The sequence below is a fragment of the Lichenostomus cassidix genome, chromosome 13 (genome assembly GCF_008360975.1).
Source record: "Lichenostomus cassidix isolate B80296 chromosome 13, HeHo_3.0, whole genome shotgun sequence".
NCBI classification, from domain to species: Eukaryota; Metazoa; Chordata; class Aves; order Passeriformes; family Meliphagidae; genus Lichenostomus; species Lichenostomus cassidix.
Genome location: NC_139494.1, coordinates 10,666,722 through 10,690,807, shown reverse-complemented (window position 1 = coordinate 10,690,807; position 24,086 = coordinate 10,666,722). Strand labels below are relative to the sequence as shown.

Genomic DNA, 24,086 nt, shown 5'->3' with positions numbered 1-24,086 from the left:
TTAATACCTGCTGTAAAACCTCAAAAGAAAAAAAAAAGTGAATTTCATTAGGCCAGGGAGGAATATTGGCTTCTGTAGCACATTGGATAGAACAACAAAAGGAAGCCAAAGAGAAGGAACTAAAAAGAAGGAAGGCAACATTTTTTTAGCATCTTCAATGTTTTTAATGAAAGAGGGGAGAAAAGGCACTAGTTGACACTGTTTTGTGATTGAAATGTTCAATGCATGTTGTCTGGTCTGGAGTCATGGGGAGGAGGGTGACCAGGTGTGAACTTCTTGTATGACCTGCTGCAGGTTTCTGGGGACAGACATGTGCCTCCAGTCCTTCAGCTCACCTCCAAATTGTCACTGCAGGGAGATTGGAAAGTGACAGAACCATTCAGGTTGGAAGACATTTAAGATCATTGAGTCCAACCCTAACCCAGCACTGCCAGGTCTAGCACTAAGCCATGTCCTAAATGTAAATGGTCACTTGTGAGAGGCTACAGGAGAGCTTGAGGATTGTGTGGTTTGTAGCTTCAGGCCCTTGTGGGATGCCTGTGTTGGAGTGGGATGAGCTGGACCTGGGGCTGGCTGGGCTGCACATCCTCGTGTGTGCTGTCCTCCTGCCCAGCCCCTCTGGGCTGCAGCACGCAGGTGCTTGTGCCCTTGGGGACTGTAAAACTTGCCAGAAATCCTGCTGCACATGAGCTGTGGACACAGGGATGCTCCTGCTGACCCTGAGCCAGCAAACTCAGAGGCTTTGGGCTCGTGTTTCCGCAGGCGTGGGGCTGTGAGCTGCCACTGGGGCAGGGCCAGGAGGGAAACAGCAAATGGCACGAACTCACAGCAGAATTGCTTTGCCTCAGCCAAACAGCCTGCAAAGGGAAGTGCAAGTTTAGTAACCAATTTTTTCCAGTCCTGTGCAGCATTGTTCAAAAGCTTTTATTGGCCTTGCGCCCAGGGGAATCAAAATGCTCCTTCCCTCATCTGAGCTTTGCACAATCAAACCCAGTATTTCTTTAGCTGATTGTAAAAGAACTTGTAAAAGAAAAGATTGTTGAGAATGCAAGGCAGTGGAAGGAAATGTAAGCATAAGCTACACATTCAAAACAACAGATCTGAATAACAGGAGAGAGGCAGAAAATGGGAATGGAACATAAACATGAAATGTGCTGGAGTTCAAAGAAGTGCTGGAAATCAAGGACAGACTGGTAGGCTGCTGTTTTGAGTTAACTTCGTGACAGACAAGCCATTTCCCTCATTTATTCTTCCTATCTATCAATGTTTGAGGTATGTATTATACAAAAAAGATAGAAAAGTATGTATGTGTGTGTGTGTGTACCAATCTGTACAGACACATGTATATCAATGTGTATGCATGTGCAAAATACTTCAGAAATCTGGGAGCTTAATTGTCACAGCCAGATTTCACAAGAAGTTTTCTCACTCCAGTTCTCACTGTGTCTCATACATGCACTGTATGCTGTGAGCCAGAGCCCTGCCATCCCTGCATCACTGGGAGCTGTTAGAGCCAAGTCCTGCCAGGATCAGGGGGGGAGAATTGCCCTTGGAACACCTCAGGAACTTGTGTGTTCTCCCCTTCCTCTGCCACCCCCAGCTAATACCAACTGGCCTAATAAAACCACCAATTTTGGCTTACTTATACCCCCAGGCCATCAGGACTACAAAAATTCTGTGCTAGCACAGAAATCTGTTTTAACTGTAAAATGGTGACAGCATTTCCTCTTCACTCCAGGATTCTTCTCCTTTCTCTTCTCTCCCCCTTGCTGTACCAGTGTCTGCAGTTACAGAGACCCTTTCAGAATAGGGCAGAGGTTTGTTGTCCCTGCTTGCTGTTTTTGCTATAGCTGGGCACAGTACTTGGAAGACAGTTTTGTTAATGTTTTCTGTACCTGACCTAATTGGCTCTTTTTACTGTTTGCAAGCTAAAAAACCCCATATAAAAATAATTTTTATTTGTTATTTACGAAAGATGTATGAAGTGGGGAGACTTGAGAATGGTCTCCTGCCAACTCAGAACAGTGGCTAAAGAAATTTTTTAAAGGGCTGGGATTTCTGGATTGGGGATTCTGTGCAGAGTCTGGTGATTAACTCATTGTCTCATGCTGTTGACATGCAGCAGAAGCTGATGCAAGATTTGGCCCTCACTCCTGGGAATCTCTAACAGCTGGATTTTTGGCTGGAGAGACTGGGAAAACATCTGGGCTTGCTCACTCTTTAGGCAGTATGCAGAGAGGGGATATTCCAGGCTTTTACCCTTCTGCTCCACAGAGTGGGAAATTAATTTCTCCCAAGCTTGGGACTGGTCCTGCAGCCAGGCAGGTGCCAGCTGCTAGCTCAGCCTGTGCCTTGGCTCTAAATCAAGCTGTGTGGGCAACTTCTCTGGTCCATCCCACCCTGGCAGCAGGTCCTGCATGGCTGGAGAGTCTTGGGGGAGAGGCAGCAGCTGCTCAGGGTCTGCAGCTGGCATGGCAGGAGTGGAAACAGATGTGGCCTTTAAATAGAGATGTTGCTGTCTTGGATTAAAGCTTTTTCCCCCCTTCTCATGAAATTAGGAATCAGAGCCAATGGAAGGTGCCAGAATCTGACTTAAAAAAAAAAAAAGTTATTTTTAGAGTAGGCACAGCAGGGAAGCATCAGTACTTGCCTAACAGCACTAACTCAAGAGTGGACTCCAGAACAGAGGAAGCAGCTTATTCCTAGTACACATTTGCCTTACCTTCCTTTAGACTTGTTCACTGTCCTCCTGACCTGTAGCTGGGTATGTCCCAGCCCTGGGATCTGCTCTGCAGCCCAGCCTTTGTGCAGAAGAGGTTAATGAGAAGCCTGTTTGTTGGCTAAACATTTGCTTTATCCTCCTTCCGCACTCATTTGCAATTAAAAAATCTCACAACAACCCAGTTTCTACTTTAAAGGCCTCATAGCCGAAGTTAAAATGTTTGTTTGCTTATTTATTTTAATTTTAAAATACTTAAAGGCTCTGCAGTAGTTATTCTCCTCAGCCTTTGCTGCAGTTTGATTACACTGCTCCCTGTTGTGTTGCTTAAATCCTCATTGCAGTGTCCTGAATTCCAAACAGTTCAGCAGGAGCTTTGTTGGCACAGGAAATGAGGCCGGTGCTTTACTGCATTTTAAAAATATATAGTTTAGCCTAAGAGGAAGAAACCCCTTTCTGCTCTGCCTCTCCTCCATGGCAGGATGTGTCTGCCAAGGCCTCCTGCAAATACATTTACCAGCAGCAATTGGTGCCCTCATTTTTGGTTGATTTTGTCAAATTAGTGACCTTGGACCAAACAAAATGGTTTCTTGGGGAGTGATGGGAGGGATGGAAAGAAAGAAATAATTATCTGTGCAAATTGGCCTGACCATTTGGTGACCCTGGAAGGAAGCTGAAACTGAGGGTGCTTGCCTGGCATGTTGGAGAGAAGGGCCAGGGATGCTTTTTGGGAAGCACAGGACAGACAGGGTCTCTGCTCAACCCCCCTGAGGAGCTGGGCAGTGAGAGAGCCTGGGGAGTGCTGCCTGTAGATGTGAGTTATGCGTCAGAATTTAATTCTCTCTCTGTGGGGAAACCACTGCGGTGATCCAGATCCTGCTGTGCAGCATCTGAGACTGCATCAGCCCCTCTTCCTGCCTTGCTGGGCGTTTCAGGAAGCCTTTCCCACTCCTGGTGACATTTTTAGGCCTTTCTTTTGCGAGTGAGGCTCACAGTTACATAAGCACATGCATATTCATCCAGGAGCCCACATAGGATGTTTCTCCTGTGCCTGTGAGGGCTCTGCCCATGGGGCTGTTTGTGAGCACTTCGTCACGGACTCCAGCTCTGGATGCTTATCTCAACCAGTTGGATCTGGAAGTCAAACTGGATTTTGGTTCAGACCAGAAGCCTGGTGTGCCCTTGTTTCCCAGCTGGGGTATCAGAGTGTTTTTAGCAGTGCAGAGGTTCTGTGACTGCAGGCAGGGCTTGTCCTGTGGGTGTGGAGAAGTTGTCCTCGAGACTTCTTGGTTTTTGGGGCCTGCTGGAGCTGGTGCAGTGATTAAAAATGAGCATAGTGACTCTGTGGGCAGGCTCCTGGAGGAGGGAGATCTCTGTTATCAGGAGTAATTGTTGTGGCTGATTTCATGAATAATGTCCAGTGCAAATGTCAGCAGGCTCATTAAGTTTCCTGGCTGCCTTCCAGCCCTCGTGTCCAAGAGGTATATGATTGTTCTGGACATGCACTTAGCTGTGGGAGTGATACAGCACATCTAGATGTGAAGTTGCTTGTTAACATGCATGGTCAGCTCAGCTCTTTGCCACAGTGCTGCCTGTGCTCTGTGCAGCCACAACTTTTCCATCTGTTTGATAGAGATCTTGCACCCCCTCCCTTCGATGCTCTAAAATCACCATGATTCTCATTTTGACCGTGCAAGGCAGTTCTCTCTTCCCCATTTGATTGTACTTTGTCTGTGCAGGTCTTTGAAGCAGTTATCTCTTGGATAAATTACGAGAAGGAATCCCGCTTGGAGCACATGGCTAAGCTGATGGAGCACGTTCGCCTGCCCCTCTTGCCCAGAGATTACCTGGTACAGGTTGGTCTGCAAATAAGTCACTAATACTTGCACTTAAGCTGCTGGTTGTTCCTTAATCAGTGGCTTGGCTGTTTGTGTCTGAGATGGGTAATTTGGTCTGTTGCTGAGTCTGTAAACAGAAGAAGAAAAGCAAAAACTGAGTGGACTCTGCAATCCATGTGTGCTTCAGAAACCTTCTTGTAAATGGGGCGTGTGCTCTGCTAGGCAATGCTGAGAGCAGAGCTCCTGCCCCTCTTGGGGAAGCACTGAGAACTTAGTATCTTGTGATTTTTCACCCTGAATATTCCAGGGTGGTAGTATTACAAGCTTGTGCAGCTTTTTCCTCTCATGCACAGGTGAAACATCATAATGGAAACACATAATGTGTGATAATTTTGGCTTAAGATGTGTACTGTGCATCCATATGGGTCTGTGTGACTGGCAGGGGAGATACTGTCTGACTCAGTCTGACTTGCAGATTGTTCTTCATGAATAAATTCCTGGGATCTGGGCCTAGATAACGAGCTGAGAATTCCCAAAGAAGGGGTTGGCAATTGGCCTCTTTGACTACTATGCTTTTATCATGGATCTAAAAAAATCAATACAATTGGTATAAAATTGGTATTCACAAGAGGAATCCATAATGTTTCTTTTTTTTTTTTCTTTCATCTGTATCTTCTGATGGAATAAAAGATACTGCCTCTCCTTAAGAATTCAGACTCAGATGAAAGAAATTGCTTATTTTGTAACCAGACTCCTGGTGAATTCTCTTCTGCTGAATCAAGTGTTTGGCAGAGGGTGATAAAATACTTCTTGTGAGTGATCTTGGAAAAAAGTGAGAAGCTTGGATGTTATTGCATGTGTTTTTTTGGGAAGAGCTGGAAGTCTGTGTTTGTCTCCTGCATTTATTTTTGTAAATGTTGGTAATTTGGAAGGGAAATTCCAGGTTACATGTTCTTTCCACAAAGCTGCTTGTGACCCTGTGCCAGTTTAAATGAGCTTTGCTGTGTGTGCATGTTCTCAGACAGTCGAAGAAGAAGCTTTAATTAAGAATAACAACACCTGTAAAGACTTCCTTATCGAGGCCATGAAATACCATTTGCTTCCTCTGGATCAAAGGCAGCTGATAAAGAATCCCAGGACAAAGCCAAGGACTCCCGTTAGCTTGCCAAAGGTAAGCTGAGCTTGTCACTTCGTGTCACCTCACCTCTGCTCCTGGTGGCATTTTCAGTCTCTGACAAGAGCTTGATAACCTGCCGTGTGACTTTTTACTAACTCCACCACGGTGCTTTGCAGTGTTTTACTCCCTCTTCTGGCATTGCCTGTGCCCAGCAAGGATACATAATTTAGTTGGATAAACGTAGATAAACCCTTAGGGGAAGGAATATCTCTGCTGTTAAAACATTTTGTCAGCCACAAGTGGGTTTGTGGCTCTGACTGTGCAGTGGCTGCAGGCAGCTGCTGCAGTGCTGGGAGGGCTGGCTGAGGTGGAGCCCTGCTGAGGAGGGGCACAGGAGGTGTCTTTTCCTTTCCTGTATCCATAATCAGGAGCCAGGAAAGCAGGAAACAGCAGCACCCAGCCCCGTGGGCAGGAAGTCTGAAGCGAATTTCAATAGACTCAAAGCAGCAACTGAATAAATACTCCTTGTTGCTCCCCACGCTTGTCCTGCAGGCGTGTGGTGCTCTGGCCACCACTTCATTAGTGAAGAAGAACAGAATCTCCAGTGTCCCAGAGATAAACAAACTTTGGCACAGTGTCTCTTAGCAGACTGTCAGTGGAGTTGTTAGTCAGCATTTGGAGATTCTCAGACATCAAACCCCCACAGAGTGTTATTTTTCCAAGCACAAATTATTATGAGGTTGCTTTGTGGTGTGGTGTATGAGATCTGTGTTGTTTCTAATGTTGGATACTGGGCTGTCCATTGAGAAATCATGGTTTTGCAGCCTGTGGCAGTGTGTCAGTGTCCTTTCTGCCTGCTGTTGCTGAGATGAAGTTGGTAGAACATAGCTTTGGGGTATCATGGAGGGCTGACACAGCCCTTGTTCAAGGACTAAAGTAGTTAAGGATAAAAGGAACAGCAAATCAGTGAGTTCAGAGGTTCTCAACATCTTTTATTGCATGACCTATGAGTACAAACCCAAATCTTCTGCAGGTCTCTCCTCCCTTCTTTTGAACTGTGAAGAAAGGGAAGAAGGTGATGATCTTTCAGCAATCCTGTTACTGAGAAACTTTATCTGGCCTGTTGGTCCTGCTGATGAGGGATTATCGTCTGCTGTGAAATCCCTTAATTCTGTAATCATGTGAAGCCCTGCAGCTTGTGATGGGAGACTGTTACACAACTAGTGGTCAGGCTGTTAATTTAGACTCAATTTGGTATCTAATATCATGTTCTCATCTTTGTAGATCAAACAGGCCACTATTTCCATGCTCTTCAAATTCTTTAAATTGCTGACTAGCACTCTACTTTTAAGCAGCCCTACTTGGAGTTGAGTTTGCTACCCGTGTGACCTCGAGTGACAACCTTATCCCCTCAGCTACTCCCTGCTGCCTTGCAGAGGCTAAAGCCAGTTTTCCATCTACACTTTGTCTATATTTGAAGCCCCATTATCTTGTTTCTAGCTCCTTGGTCTTGTAAAAATCAGACTGTCTTGGGTAATGTTTGTCCTGCTGATTTGCTGTGATAAAGGGAGCAAATCCTCCCTGTGGATGGCTGTGGAGGGTTGAATGAAATGTGTGCTGAACAGAGTGCAGATCCAGCTGCTGGTCAGTGCAGGTGTTTTGGGGGTTGGCTGCCTGTGCAGTGTTGGTTTGCAGTGCCCAGCTGGGGCTCAGAGCAATGGGCAGCCTTGAGTGCAGAGCAGCAGGCTCCTGGCACCCATGGCCAGTTTGTCTTCTGGCAGCAGAGAGGGCTGAGTTGGGAAGGACCACGCTGCATGCTGCCCAGGTCTTCTGCTCCTCTCACTTTCCCACCAGTGTCCACCACTTGCTGTTGCTGGGAGTGGAGTGTGGGGCTGGATGAACCCTTAGCCTGACCTGGCAGAGATTGCCCTGATCACCTTCACATAGCTCTTCCCTGCCTGTAAGGAATTTAGGGTTTCATTCCCGCATTTGCTTCAGTACCTGTGGTATCCAAAAGCTTTAATGAAGCTGACAAATCACATCCTTCAGCAGCCCAGACCTCCTCCAGTCACGACAGTTGTGGTGATTTCCCTGAGTGTCACCTCCCCACAGGTGGCACCGCAGCTGTCACATTTTATTTGCTAAGTGGCATTGATTATTTTTAGCACCACCATGGAGATAATGACTAAACAGTGAGCCACCAGTGGAAATTATGCTGGAATCTTCTTCACTTAAAAATACTTTCGCAGTGAGTCTTGTGTATGCCACGGCGCCAAAAGGTTTTGTATTTCAAGGGGAAATTGGGCAAGTTGCCCACCTTGGATGCAGTGAAGAAGGGTGAATGGGGTGGCCATATTTAGCATGCATTAAATTAGAGATAATTTTTTCCCCCTTGAAATATAATTGCCTGAAATAAGTGTCCCTGCAGAGGCTTCTAGCTGGCCTGCAGCACATGTTTTGGCAGCTGCTCTTGGCCAGGTTGTGGGGATGGTTTCTCTGCAGAGAGCAGCTGCCCAGGGTCATGTCTGAGGTTTTCTAGCTCTTCTCTTTGCTCTGCAGGTGATGATTGTGGTGGGTGGGCAAGCACCCAAAGCCATTCGCAGTGTGGAGTGCTATGATTTTGAGGAGGAGCGGTGGGACCAGGTTGCTGAGCTTCCCTCACGGAGATGCAGAGCAGGTAATGGCAATTTTTGCTGCAACCTTCTTTGTTTTTCTCATGGATGGATGTCCTCAGTCATCCCTTCAGCATTCCTCTGTGCCTCTGGCGTCAAGCTGCTCTTTTTTTGCTATTCCTTCCTGTTCTTTCCCTGCAGGCATCTTTCCCTTCTTGTTCAGGTAGATGTCCTGCTCTCCAGTGGGGTTGCTCCTGCCTATCTGCTCTCCATAGCCACTGTCTACCCCTCACCATGTCTCTTTCTTGGCTGTTCCTCCATCAGTGTTTCCCCTCCTTCTCCCCCCTTGCTGTCTTGGCAGCCCAGAGGGGTCCAGCTTTTCTTGCTGGTTTCCTAGTGAAAATCAAAGGAGCTGAGTCAGTCCCTCTCTCGGCATCAAGGAGTGGGTGATAGAGAGCAGATCTCTGAGTTGGGAGTGTTCCTCTGAAAACATCTGACAGGGCTGTGAATGTGGCTCACCATTTGGTGTTCCCTCTGGCTCACAGAATTACTCACTCAGGTGCGAACTCCATCTGTGCCTCATGCTGCCCTGTTTTTATGTGCATTTCACCTCCCATATGACCACTATGCTTCATCACGCTTGCCTTCAACACTCCTAACCTGCAGAAAACACCAAAGCCTTGCCTGCGCTCTGCTCCTCCCGGCTGCCTTTCACACCTGGCAGGCGAGCGAGATCTGCCTAGAGACAGATCCTCCCAAACTGCTGGGGGGTAAATCTGCTGTACAGCCCTCTCCTGTTTGCCCAGGTGTGGTGTTCATGGCTGGCAATGTGTATGCTGTCGGGGGCTTTAACGGCTCGCTGCGGGTGCGCACGGTGGATGTGTACGACGGCGTCAAGGACCAGTGGACATCCATCGCCAGCATGCAGGAGAGGCGCAGCACGCTGGGCGCCGCTGTGCTCAACGACCTCCTCTACGCAGTGGGCGGCTTTGACGGCAGCACTGGTAGGTGACCCAGCAAAATCCAGGCTGTGCCTGACCTGGAAAAAGGGTTTGCGGTGGCCCTGCGGAGATTGCAGGGCGGTAGAGAGGTTCCTGTAGCCTTTCGCTGTGGTTGTGTAGAGAAAGAGCCGGAAATTGTTCTGGAAATTGTTCTAGAAATTGTAGAAAATGTATTCTAACTACCCACGTGCATGTTCTGACCCGTCAGTAATTGCAGAGAATCACACCCTTGTTATTTTCTTTAGTGATGCAGTTCTTTCAGCCTCATTCTCTGTATGGTTATGGGCGGAAAAGGGATTTTTCCTTGTTCAGTTAAATTTTTCATAGCAACATGAATAAAATACTAGCAAGGCATCTTACAGGGTGTGAGTGCCTGGGATTTGTCTTGGCATAGCTGCATGTTTAGATTCACACCTCTGCCTCTGCTGTAAAGCTTTACCACTTGGTTAAGCCCTGAACTAGCTATTGCAGCAGGGTCTGGGGGAATTTTAAACCTTTGCATGGAAATTTTGTAATGCTTGAAAGGACGTGGGGCTTTTAGGCTTGGAATTTGGACTCTGCTTCCCTTGGTGTCCTTGGCACATCAGAGGCAGCAGTCCCAGGGCAGGGGTGATGGGGTAACAGTTTTTCCAGCTGCTGAAGAAGTGGCATTGACATGCTGGTCCCCAGCCTGAAAGGCAAGGGATTAGGAAATGGGATTGCAGGAGTGTGGTGGGAATTACGGGCTTGGGAGGAGGTGGAAGGCAGATGAAAGTGCAACACCAATCTTTTTTTCTTCTCTTTTTTTTTAATTAGAAAACCTGTGTATCCCCTTTTTAACTAGGTCTGGCATCAGTTGAGGCCTATAGCTATAAAACCAATGAGTGGTTTTTTGTGGCTCCCATGAATACAAGAAGAAGCAGTGTTGGAGTTGGAGTTGTGGAGGGTAAGAAAACCAGCAGCCATTTCCATCAAGCAGATGTTATTGTGTCAAACAGAAGCCTGAATGGTTAAGTGCAGTAGGAGGGAATGGCAAGAACTTCCCTAGACCAGTTGGGAAAGATTGATTTTATATGACGTAATTGCTGCAACTTTTTCCATTCTCCTCTTTATCTTGGTGAAAAATCACGTGTAGCTTTCCAAGAGCCTCAATCTCTATCAGACCAGCCCATGCCTCCTGCAAATGCAATTAGGTGTGTGCAGGTTTTTTTGAATGCTTATTCTTGCTGGGCTGCCTGTGGCTGGTGAGAGCCAGTGCTGTTGTGCTGTGGATGCTGCTGCTGCCGGCAGACACTGCGTGGATGGAATAACCATCACGGAAAACCTGCTCAGACAGAGAAACAGGAACAGACTTCGTCCCACAGCCCCAAGCTGGTGGTTTGTCAGGAATACTAAAACCTGTGTTTATTGACATCAGGCCCAGCACGCTCTGCTGTGGTTCCTAAAGGAGCAGGGCTGACGATAGCAAGGGCTGGAGCTGCGGCAGCTCAGAGCAAGGTGGGAGCCCTGGGAGCATGGGGGCAGCTGCTGAAACCTCTGTCAGCACCAGACTTGAGGCAGCTGGAACTGAGCAGCTTGGTTTGGAGTCAGGAGAATGAGAAGTTTAAGTAGGAACCATTTCTTCCTTTACAAAATCTATTCTGAAGCAGGTGAAAGGCTTTATTTGAATTTGTCTTCAGTGTGGCATAGCACTTTCCAATTAGTGCAGTGCAGAGCAGCTTTGGCATAAGCCTTGTTATAAACCATGTAAATCATGCTTTACAGTGCTTTAGTTTGACCTGTTTGAGTGGGAAATACATGTAATATGTTAATGTTCATGAAATGTGTTTAATTTTGAAGAGAAAGAGACATAAAGTTAGAGTAAATAGTTGTCATTAAATTAAATTGCATGTTTAAGAAGCACCTCCTTCAAAACTGGCCCATGCTTGGGAAATGCTGGGCTGCTGTCAGTCATTGGAATTTGCTCAAGTGCTTGAATGCAGAAGAAATATTAAATATAGACCTGAGAGATGCATTTCTGTGGACAGATTTTGCTACTGGAGGCTCATGAGATCCTTTTCCTTTGCTTTGTTTGCAAGCACAAATAAGTGTTGCATATGTTGGGGTCCATGATGAAAATAATGACCCCAAAAAAATAATGATGGGCTCAAGAGCTGATCACACTGGTGTAGGGAACAAGCTGCAAGTTAATCCACAGGGTTCATCTGAATAGGGCAAAAATTGATCTGATGTTTGTGAATACTGAAAATATCTAATAATTGATGCTGGCTGGGTAAATTGATCTTGTCTTGCTTGGATTAACATCCTTGCCTGATTAATTGACAAATACCAGGCAGGACCAACAGCACAAGTAAGAGTTTGAAATGTTCACAGACACAGGAAGATGCAGAAGGAGGCCATGAATGGGCCTGAGGGAGAAAGAAAAGAGCCAGCCTGTTCTTGGAGCCTTGCAGACATCCAAAACAGGAGGATGCAAAAGCCTAAGGCTCAAGATAACTGCTGGTGGGAGTCTTGTGCATGCAAAAAATTGCACAGCTCATTCATGGCTGTGCTGCTACAGATTGAGAATGGATATTATTTCTGGGTTTTGTACAAAGATTTAGGTTAGAAGTTTTCTATGAATTTGTTGAGCTTTATTAATTGTTATTTATTGTAGCATCTAGGAGACCTGGACTTGAACCAGGATCCTTGTGCTGGCTGCTTTAGTAAGAAGAAACCCTCTCTGCCCAGAGAGTTTACTGCCTAAATGCAAAACAAGCTGATAGCTGATACAGGGAGACAAGGAGAGGGGATCAGTCAGGCTTGGGAACAGAGGATATGGTAGAGCATCAACCTTGTTTCATGCATGAGGCAGTCCCATGATATCTGACTGTGCTTCTCTGGTCTCAGTGAGTGTGTTAATCAGCTTTCACTGAGCTGAGGCAGGGAGGGTTGGATACCCCAGGAGACTCACAGCATGGGGATCTCCTGTGCTGTCAGCACTGGGCACGAGTGACCAGGCTGGCCTCAAGTTCTTCAAAATCAGGTCTAGGTTTCCTTGCAGGTATTATATTATTATAAGAGGCTATTTCATATTTATTGCTCATGTGATGCTGTAATTAATGGGCAGTGTTGGCCTTTGACAGGGGAAACCCTCCATCAGCAGAACATGCTTTGATATTTGCTCTTCTGGACCAACAAATAATTTGAAGAACCCTGTGGGTTGTTGATTTCTGATTAAGCTGTTGTATTGTATCCCTGTGTTAGCTGGCAGTTTTAACAGCTTTACAAACAGCCACGCCTGTCTCTGAGTCCCCTCCAGATCCCTTTCCTTGGCTTTTCCCCAGACCCAGCAGGTTTAGGCAAGTCCCCCAGAGGTTCCCTCAGGCAGGATTCCCCTCCCCAGGCTGAGATGTGTTTAAGCAGTGCCTGTGTGTGTTGCAGGGAAGCTCTACGCCGTGGGAGGCTACGACGGAGCGTCGCGGCAGTGCCTTAGCACGGTGGAGCAGTACAACCCTGCCACCAACGAGTGGACCTACGTGGCTGACATGAGCACACGGCGCAGCGGGGCAGGTACTGCCTGCCAGGGAGCCCAGGATGGGCACCACCTTCTTCTCTGCTCACAGACAGGAAGGAAAAGTGGGATTTGGCGTTGCCGGGCTTGCTAGTGCAACTTCTTGTTTGTCTCTGCTTCCCATGAGGGGTAAAAATGTAATTGCTTGGAAGTTCTCAGCAGCTCTCGTGACTTTGAGGGAATCTGCCAAATTGAGATTAATTTCTGGATTAATGAAATAATGTTCTGTGTCTCAGAGTAGCCCTGCTAACAGATGTATCTCACTTGTAAGCAGAGTTCTCTTTCCAAATTGCCAGCTGCAGACACAGCTGGGCACAGGAGAGCCAAGCTGCACCTCCCTCTCCCTTATCATTGGGGGGTTTCAGAGGGTTTTTCATTTTGGATCTTCGTGCAAGCAGCCAGCAGGTGCTTTGCAACACAAACCACATCTGCATGTTGGGTGATGTGCAAGATAACAAAATTAATCTCAGATTGCCCCTGCTAAGCTAATTCTTAGTTTGTTTTTTGTTGGCAAGAGTTGGTGATGTGGAGGATTAGAGGAAAGGACCTGTTGTAAAAGGATTAGATTCTAGTCTTGATGGTTTCTGATTTCCTACATGATCTTAGGCCAGACTTGTCTTCTCTGGGACTGTTCCTCTCTGAAAGGAATAAGAGTTCTTATCCATTGCATTTGAAATAATCTTCAGGTGAATGGGAATTTGTCACTGTTGGTCTTATTGCTCAGAGTGTGCCGTGGGTCCTCCCTGATGTTAAATTGTGCTGTAACCCACTGGCAGCCAAGCTTGGGGCTTGGCTCTTTGGGGCTGAAATGACCCCACAGATTAAGCTCTGGTGGGAATTCCCTTCTGAGCTGGGCAGTTTGAGAGGTTGCTCTCTACACCCTTTCTTCCCTCGCTCCAGGCCTTTTCTGCAGCTCCTGGTGAGGCAATATGGACACACTGTTGGTTTGAGTTCTGTTAAGCAGTTTGTAGTATCTGCTTGATGCTTAAACCCAGCCCAGTGCAGCCTTCAGGAGAGCAAAATTATTATCTCCTTTTGTTGGCAGTGTGTTGAAACAGCAAGAAGTTTGTGCCTGTAGTGAGATGGATTTTAGTGAGTTGTCTGTTGGAACCACTCTGCTCCAAGTGCTGCTTTACAAGTGTTTCTCCATGCAGCAAGTCCTTTGTTCGGAAAGCTCCTGCTCGCCTGCCAAATTGCTTTGCAGCTTTCTGTTCCCCACCTGAAAGCTGAGCTCCTCAGGCCCTGCTTGTCCCCAGATGCCTCTCCAGCAGGCACTGGGAGGGTACTACCCGGTGCCACTGGCCACCAGCGGAGCTGCAGCACGATCTGCTGTACAGCTCCAGAAATGACACCGTGCTGACATCTAGTGGGGGTGAAGACAGCTGTCCCCAAGTCCCTGGGGCTACCCTAATCCGGGCTGTGGGGATGTGCAGGTGCTGCCCAGGTTTTGTGGAATCATAGAATTTTTTAGATTGGAAAGGACCTTTAAGGTCATCAAGTCCAACGTTAACCCAGCACTGCCATACTTACTGCTAAAACATGTCCCCAAGAGCCACATCTGCACATTTTTGGAGCACCTCGAGGGTTTGCTGGAGCAGCTGAGGGATTCCCTTCCCCTTCTGGCAGGGATGTCCTGTCCTTGTGTCCCCTGTTTCACTGCATGAAGAGGCAGTTTTATGTGAAAAGGCTTGAGAGAGTTTCCAACTTCTTTACTCTCTTGTTTAAATTAGTTTACTAATCAAATTATTTCTTAAAACTATAGATCTTTTGTTAACAGCTGAATATAGCCAAATGCCAAGGTGCTGCACACCCAGGCTGCTGGACTCTGATGCAGTTAAGTGACTTTCCATTTCCCAGTGAGCTGGGAGACACCTGGTACAGCTCAGGAGCCAGGATGCACACTGGGACATGTTCTGCTCTTTCCAAGTTGTGCACGTTGGAGTACTTCAACCAGAGCAAGGATTTAGCCCACTAAGTTGGATATTTATGGCAGTTAGAGATGAATTATATGTTTGCCAGAGGTGAGCCATGAATCCTAATGTCCTGTTAGGATTTAAGCACCTCTTGGAGCAGTGAGAGACAGCTGGTCAAAACCAAACCCAGCAGCAGCGAGCTAAGACAGTCTGGAGAAGGGAAAGGTGACAGTGGTAGACCTGTGGCAGTGTGCCTGTCCCCAAAATGGGGTGTTCCTGATGGAGCTGCCGAGCCTGGGTGGTGCCTGTTCTCTGGCTCAGCAGCTATTCCTGTCCTCTCCTTTCCCAAACAGGAAAGATCCTTGCAGAGGGAGTGAGTGGAAGCTCTGTTGGTGTCAGGCTGGCAGGGCCCCTCTCCCCCCTGCACGCTGGTTAATGCCCTTGGTTGAAATGCTGTGATTCAGATCTGTTTCTGTTTTACTAACATCCCACCTTGTTAATTTTAATAGAGGCCTTTGAACCTATTAACGAAGATATGTTGCTGGAAGTTTTAACTCTCGTGGATTGGTGAACATTTTAATTAATTAATTAATTAATATTAGGCAGGAGTAGCCTCCAGATCCTTGTCATTCCAGAGATTCAGCCAGGGCACATCAAAAATGCCTGAGAAGGTGGCATTGGAGGCACCTTGTCTGTGCCAAGTGCTGCCAGGTTTTGGGGGTGGGAGTGGGGGGAGAGGAACTGAGTGGTGGCTTCAAAAACTGGAACTGTAAGTTGTTGAGGAGAGGAAGATCCTCCAAGGGATGAAGTGATGTGGCACAAAAGCAGCATGAAAAACAAAAATGAAAGTCTTGAAATGGGAATCAGGTTAAAAGCAAAGAGTCCCACGGCAGCAAAGATCAGGCAGATGGAAACAAGGTGGGGTGGGAGGCAGACAGCAAGGCAGTCCAAAGAGATGAAATAATGGCAGAGGAATGTCATGGGACTAAACTGCTGATCTTGGATAGCCTGACAGCTTCCTAAGAGGTGACATCTGCCAGGCATTGCTGTGCAGGTTGCTGTAGTGCCACAGGGTGGGTGGGTGCAGAGTTGGGCACATGCCTGCTGATCCTGGTGCACATGTAGCCCATGTTTTTGGAGGTGCCTTGGAGAGGCCATGGCTGTGCCCAGTAGCAGCAGCAGGGCCATGCAGCCCTGTCCCCGTGCTGTGGCTGATGCTGGCTGTGCTCACAGGTGTTGGTGTGCTCAGTGGGCTGCTCTATGCCACCGGTGGCCACGACGGGCCCTTGGTCAGGAAGAGTGTGGAAGTCTACGACCCAGGGACAAACACCTGGAAGCAAGTAGCAGACATGAATATGTGCAGAAGGAATGCAGGTAACCACGATAAGCCTTTCTGTGGTGTTTGGCTCAGTTGTCTGTGTGTGGTTTTTAATGCAATTCGATGCTCGGGGTGTATGTGACCAGTGTTGTAAGTGATAAAAATGGGAGCTGAGGGATCTGCTGGGGAGTGAATCGGAATATGGCAGCAGCGTGTTGTGGGGGCTGAGTTAGCCCATGTCTCACCATCTGTGCTCTGCTCTGAGGTGTGTGTGCGGTGAATGGTCTCCTCTACGTGGTGGGAGGCGATGATGGCTCCTGCAACTTGGCCTCGGTGGAATACTACAACCCCAGCACAGACAAGTGGACGTTGTTGCCAACCAGCATGAGCACAGGGAGGAGTTATGCAGGTAAACAGGCAGTGGGTGAGCTGGTAGCAGTGGGGTCATCCATAAACTTGAGGGCTCTGCCCCCTGAAGCTTTAATCTTACTTTTTTGTATGTTTTATGTTGATTTCAGTGGAAGAAACTTTCACAGAAATGGTAGACACCTCCCTCATTGCTGGCTTTTGGCTTTGCAGGATGATTGTAGTCACATGGCAGCCCAGGAGCTTCTCCTACACTAACTGTGTCTGTCTGTTCTTACAATAGGTGTGGCTGTGATTCACAAACCCTTGTGACACACGATCAAGCCAATGTGAGGAGCAGAAGTGAAGTGGATCCAGCTAGGTGGTGTTGGGAAGATGACTGACCTCTGACTTGACCCATCTCATTGCTGTTAATGTCTTAGCATGACAAGTGAAACGTTGCAAGCATCATCCACTCCGCAGTGGATTGCATAGCCAAGTGAAAATCCCTCTGGGGACATGTTCCATGCTAGACATGAAGTGTTGCTTGTTGTCTGTGGTGCAATCAGCTGTTCTTCTCGATGGCATGTGTCCTGAGATAAACACTGTGCTTGGACTGCAGGCACGGAATTTCTTGTGTGAAACAAAACTGCTACGTTTGGGCATGTGAGTAAAAACGAACGCTTCTGGATTTCTTCCCTACTGATGCTCCGTGCACATTGTTGGTTGAACTACTTACTCACTGTGCCTGGAGGGTGGACTTTAATAATGGCAATGGAAACTTCTGAGCTCCAAGGGAGAAAAACAGCAGAAATGGACTGGAGCAGGGTGGTCTGGCTCGAGTGTGACACTGTGTCAGTCATACGTTTGTATTTGCCACTGGACTGCTGTATGTATCCCTGAAACGCTTGTGGAAATAAACACCATGTGGTTTTTCTACTTGCCATGAATGCTGTGTGCTGTGCGTGACGGGACCTGCTGGGCAGTGCCTTCCCTGGGGCTGGAGTCTCAGCACCTGAGCCACACAAACCTTCACAGCCCCACCAAACACATGCTGCTCCCACGGGGTTTATTGCTCCTGTGAAACAAATGTTGCTTGAATAGAAAATGTTCCCAACCCACACGTTTCAGCTGTGCTGAAAGCTTCAGTTCTAGCTCTGTCCAGCATCTCAATGCCATTTCATAATAGAGCTTTTAGATGTTCAGAAATACCTTATGGTGCCATTAATGTACAGACATTCCATACAGCGAGAACCCTCTGTCACCCAAGCAGGGATTAATGAGCCAAGTAAAATACCTGCAGTGTTTTAATGCTTCCAGAGCATGGAGATTAACTAATCACTGTCACTGTAATTGCTATTTTAGTCTTGCCCTTACTGAAAGCATTCCTTTATTAGTAAGAAGAACTCATGAGATTATTCAAAACAGACAAATGTAGATCCAGCTGTAAGGGACCTGTCTTGCTTATATACCAAATTCTTAAAGTTTTCTTTTTAAGAAGATGTTTGACTTTAAAATAACTTTTTGTGTCTCCCTGTGAGCTCTGACATGCTTCTGTATACAGAGGTGAGCTCCCAGAAGCTCCCCAGCTAAAGGGAACTAGCAAAGAAAAATATTTACTCTACTCTTTTTCTTGTTGTTTGTTTTCTTGCTTTTTCTCTGTAGATCACCTGAGGCCTTTTGTTGTGGGCAGCTGGCCAGTGTTGTTATGCTCATTTTTGCCTCCACAGATCTGCTCTGTGTGACCTTCGACAGCAGAGAAGAAAAATACTTAAAAATTTATTTCTGTGGGATCTAAGCTACATCAACTTGTGCGGTTTTTGTAGAGGAGTGGGTTGCTTCTGTAAATACATAGTCTTTGGCATTTGAGTTGTCTCAGCCCTTGTAAGATGGGTACCTGTTTGCTGTGGGGGAAACAGCCCTGCTTATGCTGCCACCCCCCTGCAGAGGGGCTGGATTTCATGTCAGGGAGCTCCCACTCCTCTTTGGATGTTCTTGCCTTTACAAACAAGGGCAAACTGTCTAAAGAAAAGGCATTATTATTCTTTATGTCTACCCTTCCATTGTATGTCAGCTCAGAGGTCTTGAAAATGGCAATTTGAAAAAAAATTAGTCTTTACCCTACAAGTCTTTTCCCTTTTTCCTTTAAACCTTTTGCTTGGAGTTTTACAATCTGCAGCAAAACGTGCCAAAATAATAGTATGACATTGCTGCTCTCCTATGGTGTAAAAGCCATTGAGGCTGATAGGAATGTAATGTACCCTGGTAGGAATGTAATGTATCCTGGTAGGAATGTTTACCTGACTGCAGCTGCCTTTGGATCAGTCCTGAGATGCACCTTTATGGTGGCATAAGGAAGGTGATGAGGCCTCAGTGTGGAAAGACTCAAATTCTCTGCCCCAAAAGGTGGTTCCCTTCCATGCAGCCTGGGAATAAATGATAAAAACACAAAGTGTTTTGTTCTGAGGTAGCATCTCTTGTCAGACTGAGGTGACTGGACAAGCATTTGGGCACACATGGCCCTTGTTAGCTCTGGTACAGACAAAAAGCTAAATAAACTACTGTATAAGCTACTGTACAGCCCAACTGCAGCTCAACAGTTGGGAACAGTTCCCAGCCAACATTCTCACACTTCTGGCTTCACTGGAGCAAAGACAAATATTATCCAGAGACTATGAGTTTATGTAGGCTGGAGATAAAAATTGGTAGGTACTGCTAGAGAGGTGCAAGGCTGCAGTTTGCTGTGTTTGTCAGATGTGAAAAATGGCCATACCTGGAGGTGGGATAATTTTATCTCCTGCTATCCATCTATTCTCAAACCTTCCTTGCTCCTAAGGAAAACAGGTTTTGGTGGTTTTTTGCTCTTGTAAAATGGCATTTTTGCCCAGTGCTGGCCCAGACCTGTGGTTTGCTGGACAGGGCTAGGACTCATAGCCCTTGCCAGGGTGAGTGATGCTGTTCCCAGCTGCAGCCAGTTCTCCTCGATGGCAAAGGACATTTTTCTTTCCTTCCTTCTCCAACGTTGCAGTGTTATGCAAGTCAAGTGACCTCGTTTTCCAGCTATGCAATACCAACAACTGTAACATGTGATGAACCAGCTGTCCCCTCCCACCCCCAAAATGCTTTTGGAATTTCTCCTTGGCATGTGGTTTCGTGTTTGTATTGTTCATCCCGAGCACCTGAGCCAGATCCTTTACAGATTGCCTTTTTCTAGTACTGAAAACGTAGCATTAGCACTAACAAATTTTACTGTAAATATTTTTATAAGAATTTTAAATAATTTTTGGATTGCTTTTTATGGTTGTCAATGACATTTCTGTTAAATTCTGGATCTAATTCGTGCACTCCAGTGTGGTTTTTGCTGGCTGTGGTGTAGATGTGACTCTGTATGTTTTCTGCACAAGAAATGCCATGTTGTAAGAAAGATCTGGGATATCTCTTGTGTCAGTTCTAATGTTACAAGGACAGCATTGGGCTCCACATTATGAGATGAATTCAAACCCATTACCTCAGTCACCAGTAGTTTCTTAGATTTTTAGTTATTTTACAGTGATTTCAATACCCTGATTTAATCTTCTTGTGCCATGAATTTGGTTTGGGGGACAAGCTGCCACTTGGTGGTTCTGTTTCTTGGCTCCTGCACGAGGTGCTTGAAGACAGAGATACTCTGCCCACAACAGTCTGGGCACAACCCCCAGATTGCCAAAACCACACAGATTATTGCAGGAGTTTTGGTAAAAGCTTTACAGACCAAACTTGGGACCTTGGGTCTCTTCCTCACATTGGTCCTTTGTGAATATGAATGCTTTCCTCAGCTCCTTCTGCTGTTATCTCTTTTTGGGGTCACCCTGTGCTTGACCCCTGTGGGATTCTGGCTCTGGGTTTCCCAAAGGGGCTTTGCTCTTGCAGAAAAGCCCCCAGGATGTTCCCCCCACCCCGACAGCATCTCGTGTGCTGCACACCCCACTGGGCTGGCAAAGCAGGGGAGATTTGCCTCAAGCAATCTGATGTTTAAACAATTTTGAATAAAGTCCATCTTTTCCACTGGTGCCTAATAGATAAATTGCGGCTGATTAAAATAAATTTCCAGTTCATTCAGATGATCCAAACAATGTCTTTTTATGGATGTCTACAACAAGTAATTACCATAAACACACTTGGCAGCATTTGCATGTCAGCACCATGAAAGCTTAATCGTGTTCTCTGGTTTGCACTGTTTGGAGACCAAAATCCTTAATACCCAGTGAGGTGGGATGCCTGTTCATCAAGCCAACGTGATGGTCCAACAGATAAATGCTGTTCATCAAGCTCATCTGATGGTTCAAATGCAGCTTGGTCTTAACCTTTGGGATTCATTATTAATATATTATCAAATATATTTGCCCCCTTTGCCCACATCATGCCCACAAATCACTTTCACTCGAGCATAATTTGTTGCTCAAAGCTGCAGTGGTTTGGGAGTGTGCTGGACATTATAGTCTGAATATGGGCCCATTAATTTTTTTTCATCTGCCCTTTGCTTATGGGTTTATAAATTATTTTCCTCTACAGTGACAATAAAGAAATAAATATTGATAATTTTAATTTGTACATTTTATGTATAAAAAGACCCTGAAGGGTAATGAATGATTGTGAAATAATTTACCTGGGTGTGAAATGTTTGAAACCAGACTTTGTTGGTTCAGTAGCTGACAGTATACTGTAACAAGTTGGTTGACTGTTTAAGCTCATTTTTAAATTTTTATTTTCTTGCATGAGTGTGGAGGACAAAGGACTTTGCAAAGTAATTCTCTGGACAGCTGTCTTGTCCAATGCGACAAATAACTTAAGAAACATACTTCACTGACATATTTATATGAAAGAAAATCACACTGTAGTTCCCCATCATTTAATTTGAATAAAAACTGGACTAATGAAATGTTTCTGGCTCTGTCTTGATTTCACTGGCTTCTGGCAATGAGGAACAATCTCATCACTCCACATGGCTTCATTTGTCCCCTCTTTAATCACAGCAGGTCCCATGCCTGGGTTTGCTTTGCCCCTGGTGTGGGGCAGTGGCACTCAGCCTGCTGGTGCTGAGAGGTTGCCCAGATGCCAAACTCTGATGCCATCCCAGACTCTGCTCTGCTCCTTTCCAAGGCAAGTTAGAGCCATTTCTCTTGGGGGTGGTGTAAGGAAAGCAACTGGTTCAGGGCATTGATGGCAGAAGACAGAACTTTTCAGTGAATGCAGCTGGGAGGAGAGAAAACATGAAAAATGAGAGTTTACCACCAAGGGCTCAATATTTCTTAATAACATCATAAAGTAACACATTAAACAAGTCACCCAACTCATTTTGCCTTATCATCTCACTGAGCTCCCTGGTTTTACAGAAATGCTTCTTGTGCCTCCCTCATCTGTTAATACCAATGTACAACATCAAATTTACCATGTGGGATCCTGAAATTTAATTACCTGATGAACAGATAATGAATGACATATTGTGGGTTGCTCTATGCAGCTGGGGCACTTTGCAATTATTCCTTATTTCATTTCAAAATTATTTTTCTCTTGCACAGTTGGCTCCTTTTTATTCATGTTTAAACTGATAAATCTATAAATCTATAAACCTGCAGCTAAAGAAAAGCCTTGGCAATCCAGGAAGAAATCCTGCTACCTTGATTTTGCTGCCTGATTTTTTTTCTGCTCTTATTGTTTCTTTTTGCATTTTATATTTTAATCTTTTGGCATGTTTTCCACCTCACATTTCACCTTTGACAGGGCAGAAACTGCATAGCAGTACCTTCCACCTCTCCTGATTCAGCTTAGAAGGGTAAGTGAGGAAAGGAAAGGAGAGAGGAAAGGAAAATAGGAAAAAAAAAAGGAAAGGAAATATGGAGAAAACTCACCCAGAGGGGTTACAAGGTCAGAAAAGCAGCTCCTCTCTTTGTTGTTGGGTCCCACACATTTTGCAATAACCCAGGGTGAGATTTGCCTTTTCTGCAGAAGAGATGTTGTATAATTTGGTACCTGAGTCATCCAGACCTGGAATCAAGGTAAGGCAGGAAGCAACCTCAGCTATGGCAACTTGGACATCTCATCCAAGATGAACCTGTTTATTTGTAGGCCCAAATGAATAAATAAAGCCAAAGAGGGACTCCCTGCATCCCTGAGCCCTGAGCTGCAGGGATGATGTGAGTTTGAGGAGGGACATGGCTGTGGAGGCTTCAGATGGCAAAATTGCCTCTTCTCTGGCTGGAGTCTCATTCTTTGGCTGTGCTGAGGGTGCTGTGTGATGGCAGAGAATAATTGCTGCTAAAAAATAACAAAATCTGATGGATACTTTTGAAAAAGCCTCTAGGAGGCAAAGGACCACTACAGAAACATTGCTAAGAACCACCCAGGGCTCCTAAAGCATCCCACAGTTGCTCAGTGACTAATGATATTGCCTCACAGAATGTTATTCTGCACTGTAAACAAGCACAAAACCACTTAACTACTCAGTGACACGAAATATTCTAAGAAATTTGCCAAAGTGATTAATGTTAACATTCTTGTTCAGCAAATTGAATGAGATTTAATTGGCACAGCTGCTGAAGCTCAATGCATTTGATTTGGTCTTGATTTACAAAATATGTTATCATGAGCCTCCTCCTCCTTTCGCTGCAAACCTCCACAGCCTCTGCTAAGCATATTGCTCAGTGAATTACAGATCTTAAATGTTATTTTTTTTAGTCAGTATAATTTCTAAAAAGGCCCTTTAAAATACATGTGCCTGTCCCAAAGGATCTGTTTTTCTTTTCTAACCACAAGAGGTTTAAATGTTACTTTTCAATGTTTTTCTTGTACTTCTTTACATTATACTCTTTCCAAAATGTTTTCTTACTTATTATTCTTAAAATCTGCCTTTAGCTCTGGCTTTGGAAAGAGAAAATGCTGCAGGATATGGGGTGCACCGTGGTCCAGTCTCAACCCAAGGACAACCCAAGCAAAAGGAGTTTTAAAAACCTGCAAGAGAAAGGCTTTATGTCTCAGAACTCAGTTGAGTTACAAGTTACATAAGCTGTTTTTAATAGCTGTATCTTGAATGTAAAACATGCTTCTCTTTTTTGAAAGCATGTGTGACATTGGGAAAACTTGGCTTATCTAACACAAAATTAAACTGATATCTTTGCATTCTTAGTTAAAGAAAAAACAAAAAGGTGGGAAGCCAGGTGGAAGCAAGTTACTTAAAACAGGAGCACCTGCTTGATGACCTAACCTAAACCTCTAGGATGTTTTTCTAGAAGGAGATGTTGTGTTGAAGATACAACACAACAGACTTTCTCTTGGCTTCACCTGAATATCTTCTTGAAAATTGTTCAATATTTAACAAGTTCCAGTGTTTAATATGTTTATGGCAAAATATTGCAGCCTGGGGTGCTGGCTGAAGGAATGTGGTGCTCCCCACGGCAGTCCTGCTGGCAGGGGATGCACAGAGGGGCTGAGGGGTGCAGGGTGATCTTGGAGTCCTGGTTTGGGTCCCAGCAGGGGTGATCCATCAGTGCCATCAGCCTGTTTGCTGATCCAGGGCTCCTGAGCAGGACTGATGCTCCTGGGTGATACATCAAGTGATGCCTCTCTTTGATTCCTCTCCAGGATGTTATTTATTATGACTTTTTTTTCCTTCTCTCTCACACTTCAGCACATTCCCTCTGTCCCCTGTGTGCACA

The 24,086-nt window shown here is 45.7% G+C and overlaps 1 protein-coding gene across 3 annotated transcripts in view; it reads left to right on the top strand.

Annotated features, from left to right (window-relative positions):
* Positions 1 to 17,345, top strand: part of KLHL3 (kelch like family member 3) — a 49,462-nt gene extending 32,117 nt beyond the window's left edge. For all 3 annotated transcript variants that reach the window (XM_085073587.1, XM_085073586.1, XM_085073588.1), the window contains 9 exons: positions 4,459 to 4,575; positions 5,579 to 5,728; positions 8,234 to 8,351; positions 9,093 to 9,290; positions 10,111 to 10,212; positions 12,690 to 12,818; positions 15,966 to 16,106; positions 16,316 to 16,459; positions 16,700 to 17,345. In XM_085073587.1, coding sequence (XP_084929713.1) covers positions 4,459 to 4,575; positions 5,579 to 5,728; positions 8,234 to 8,351; positions 9,093 to 9,290; positions 10,111 to 10,212; positions 12,690 to 12,818; positions 15,966 to 16,106; positions 16,316 to 16,459; positions 16,700 to 16,728 — 1,128 coding nt within the window. In that variant the 3' untranslated portion in view covers positions 16,729 to 17,345. The remainder of the gene's footprint in view (positions 1 to 4,458; positions 4,576 to 5,578; positions 5,729 to 8,233; positions 8,352 to 9,092; positions 9,291 to 10,110; positions 10,213 to 12,689; positions 12,819 to 15,965; positions 16,107 to 16,315; positions 16,460 to 16,699) is intronic.
* The last annotated feature ends 6,741 nt before the right edge of the window (positions 17,346 to 24,086 follow it).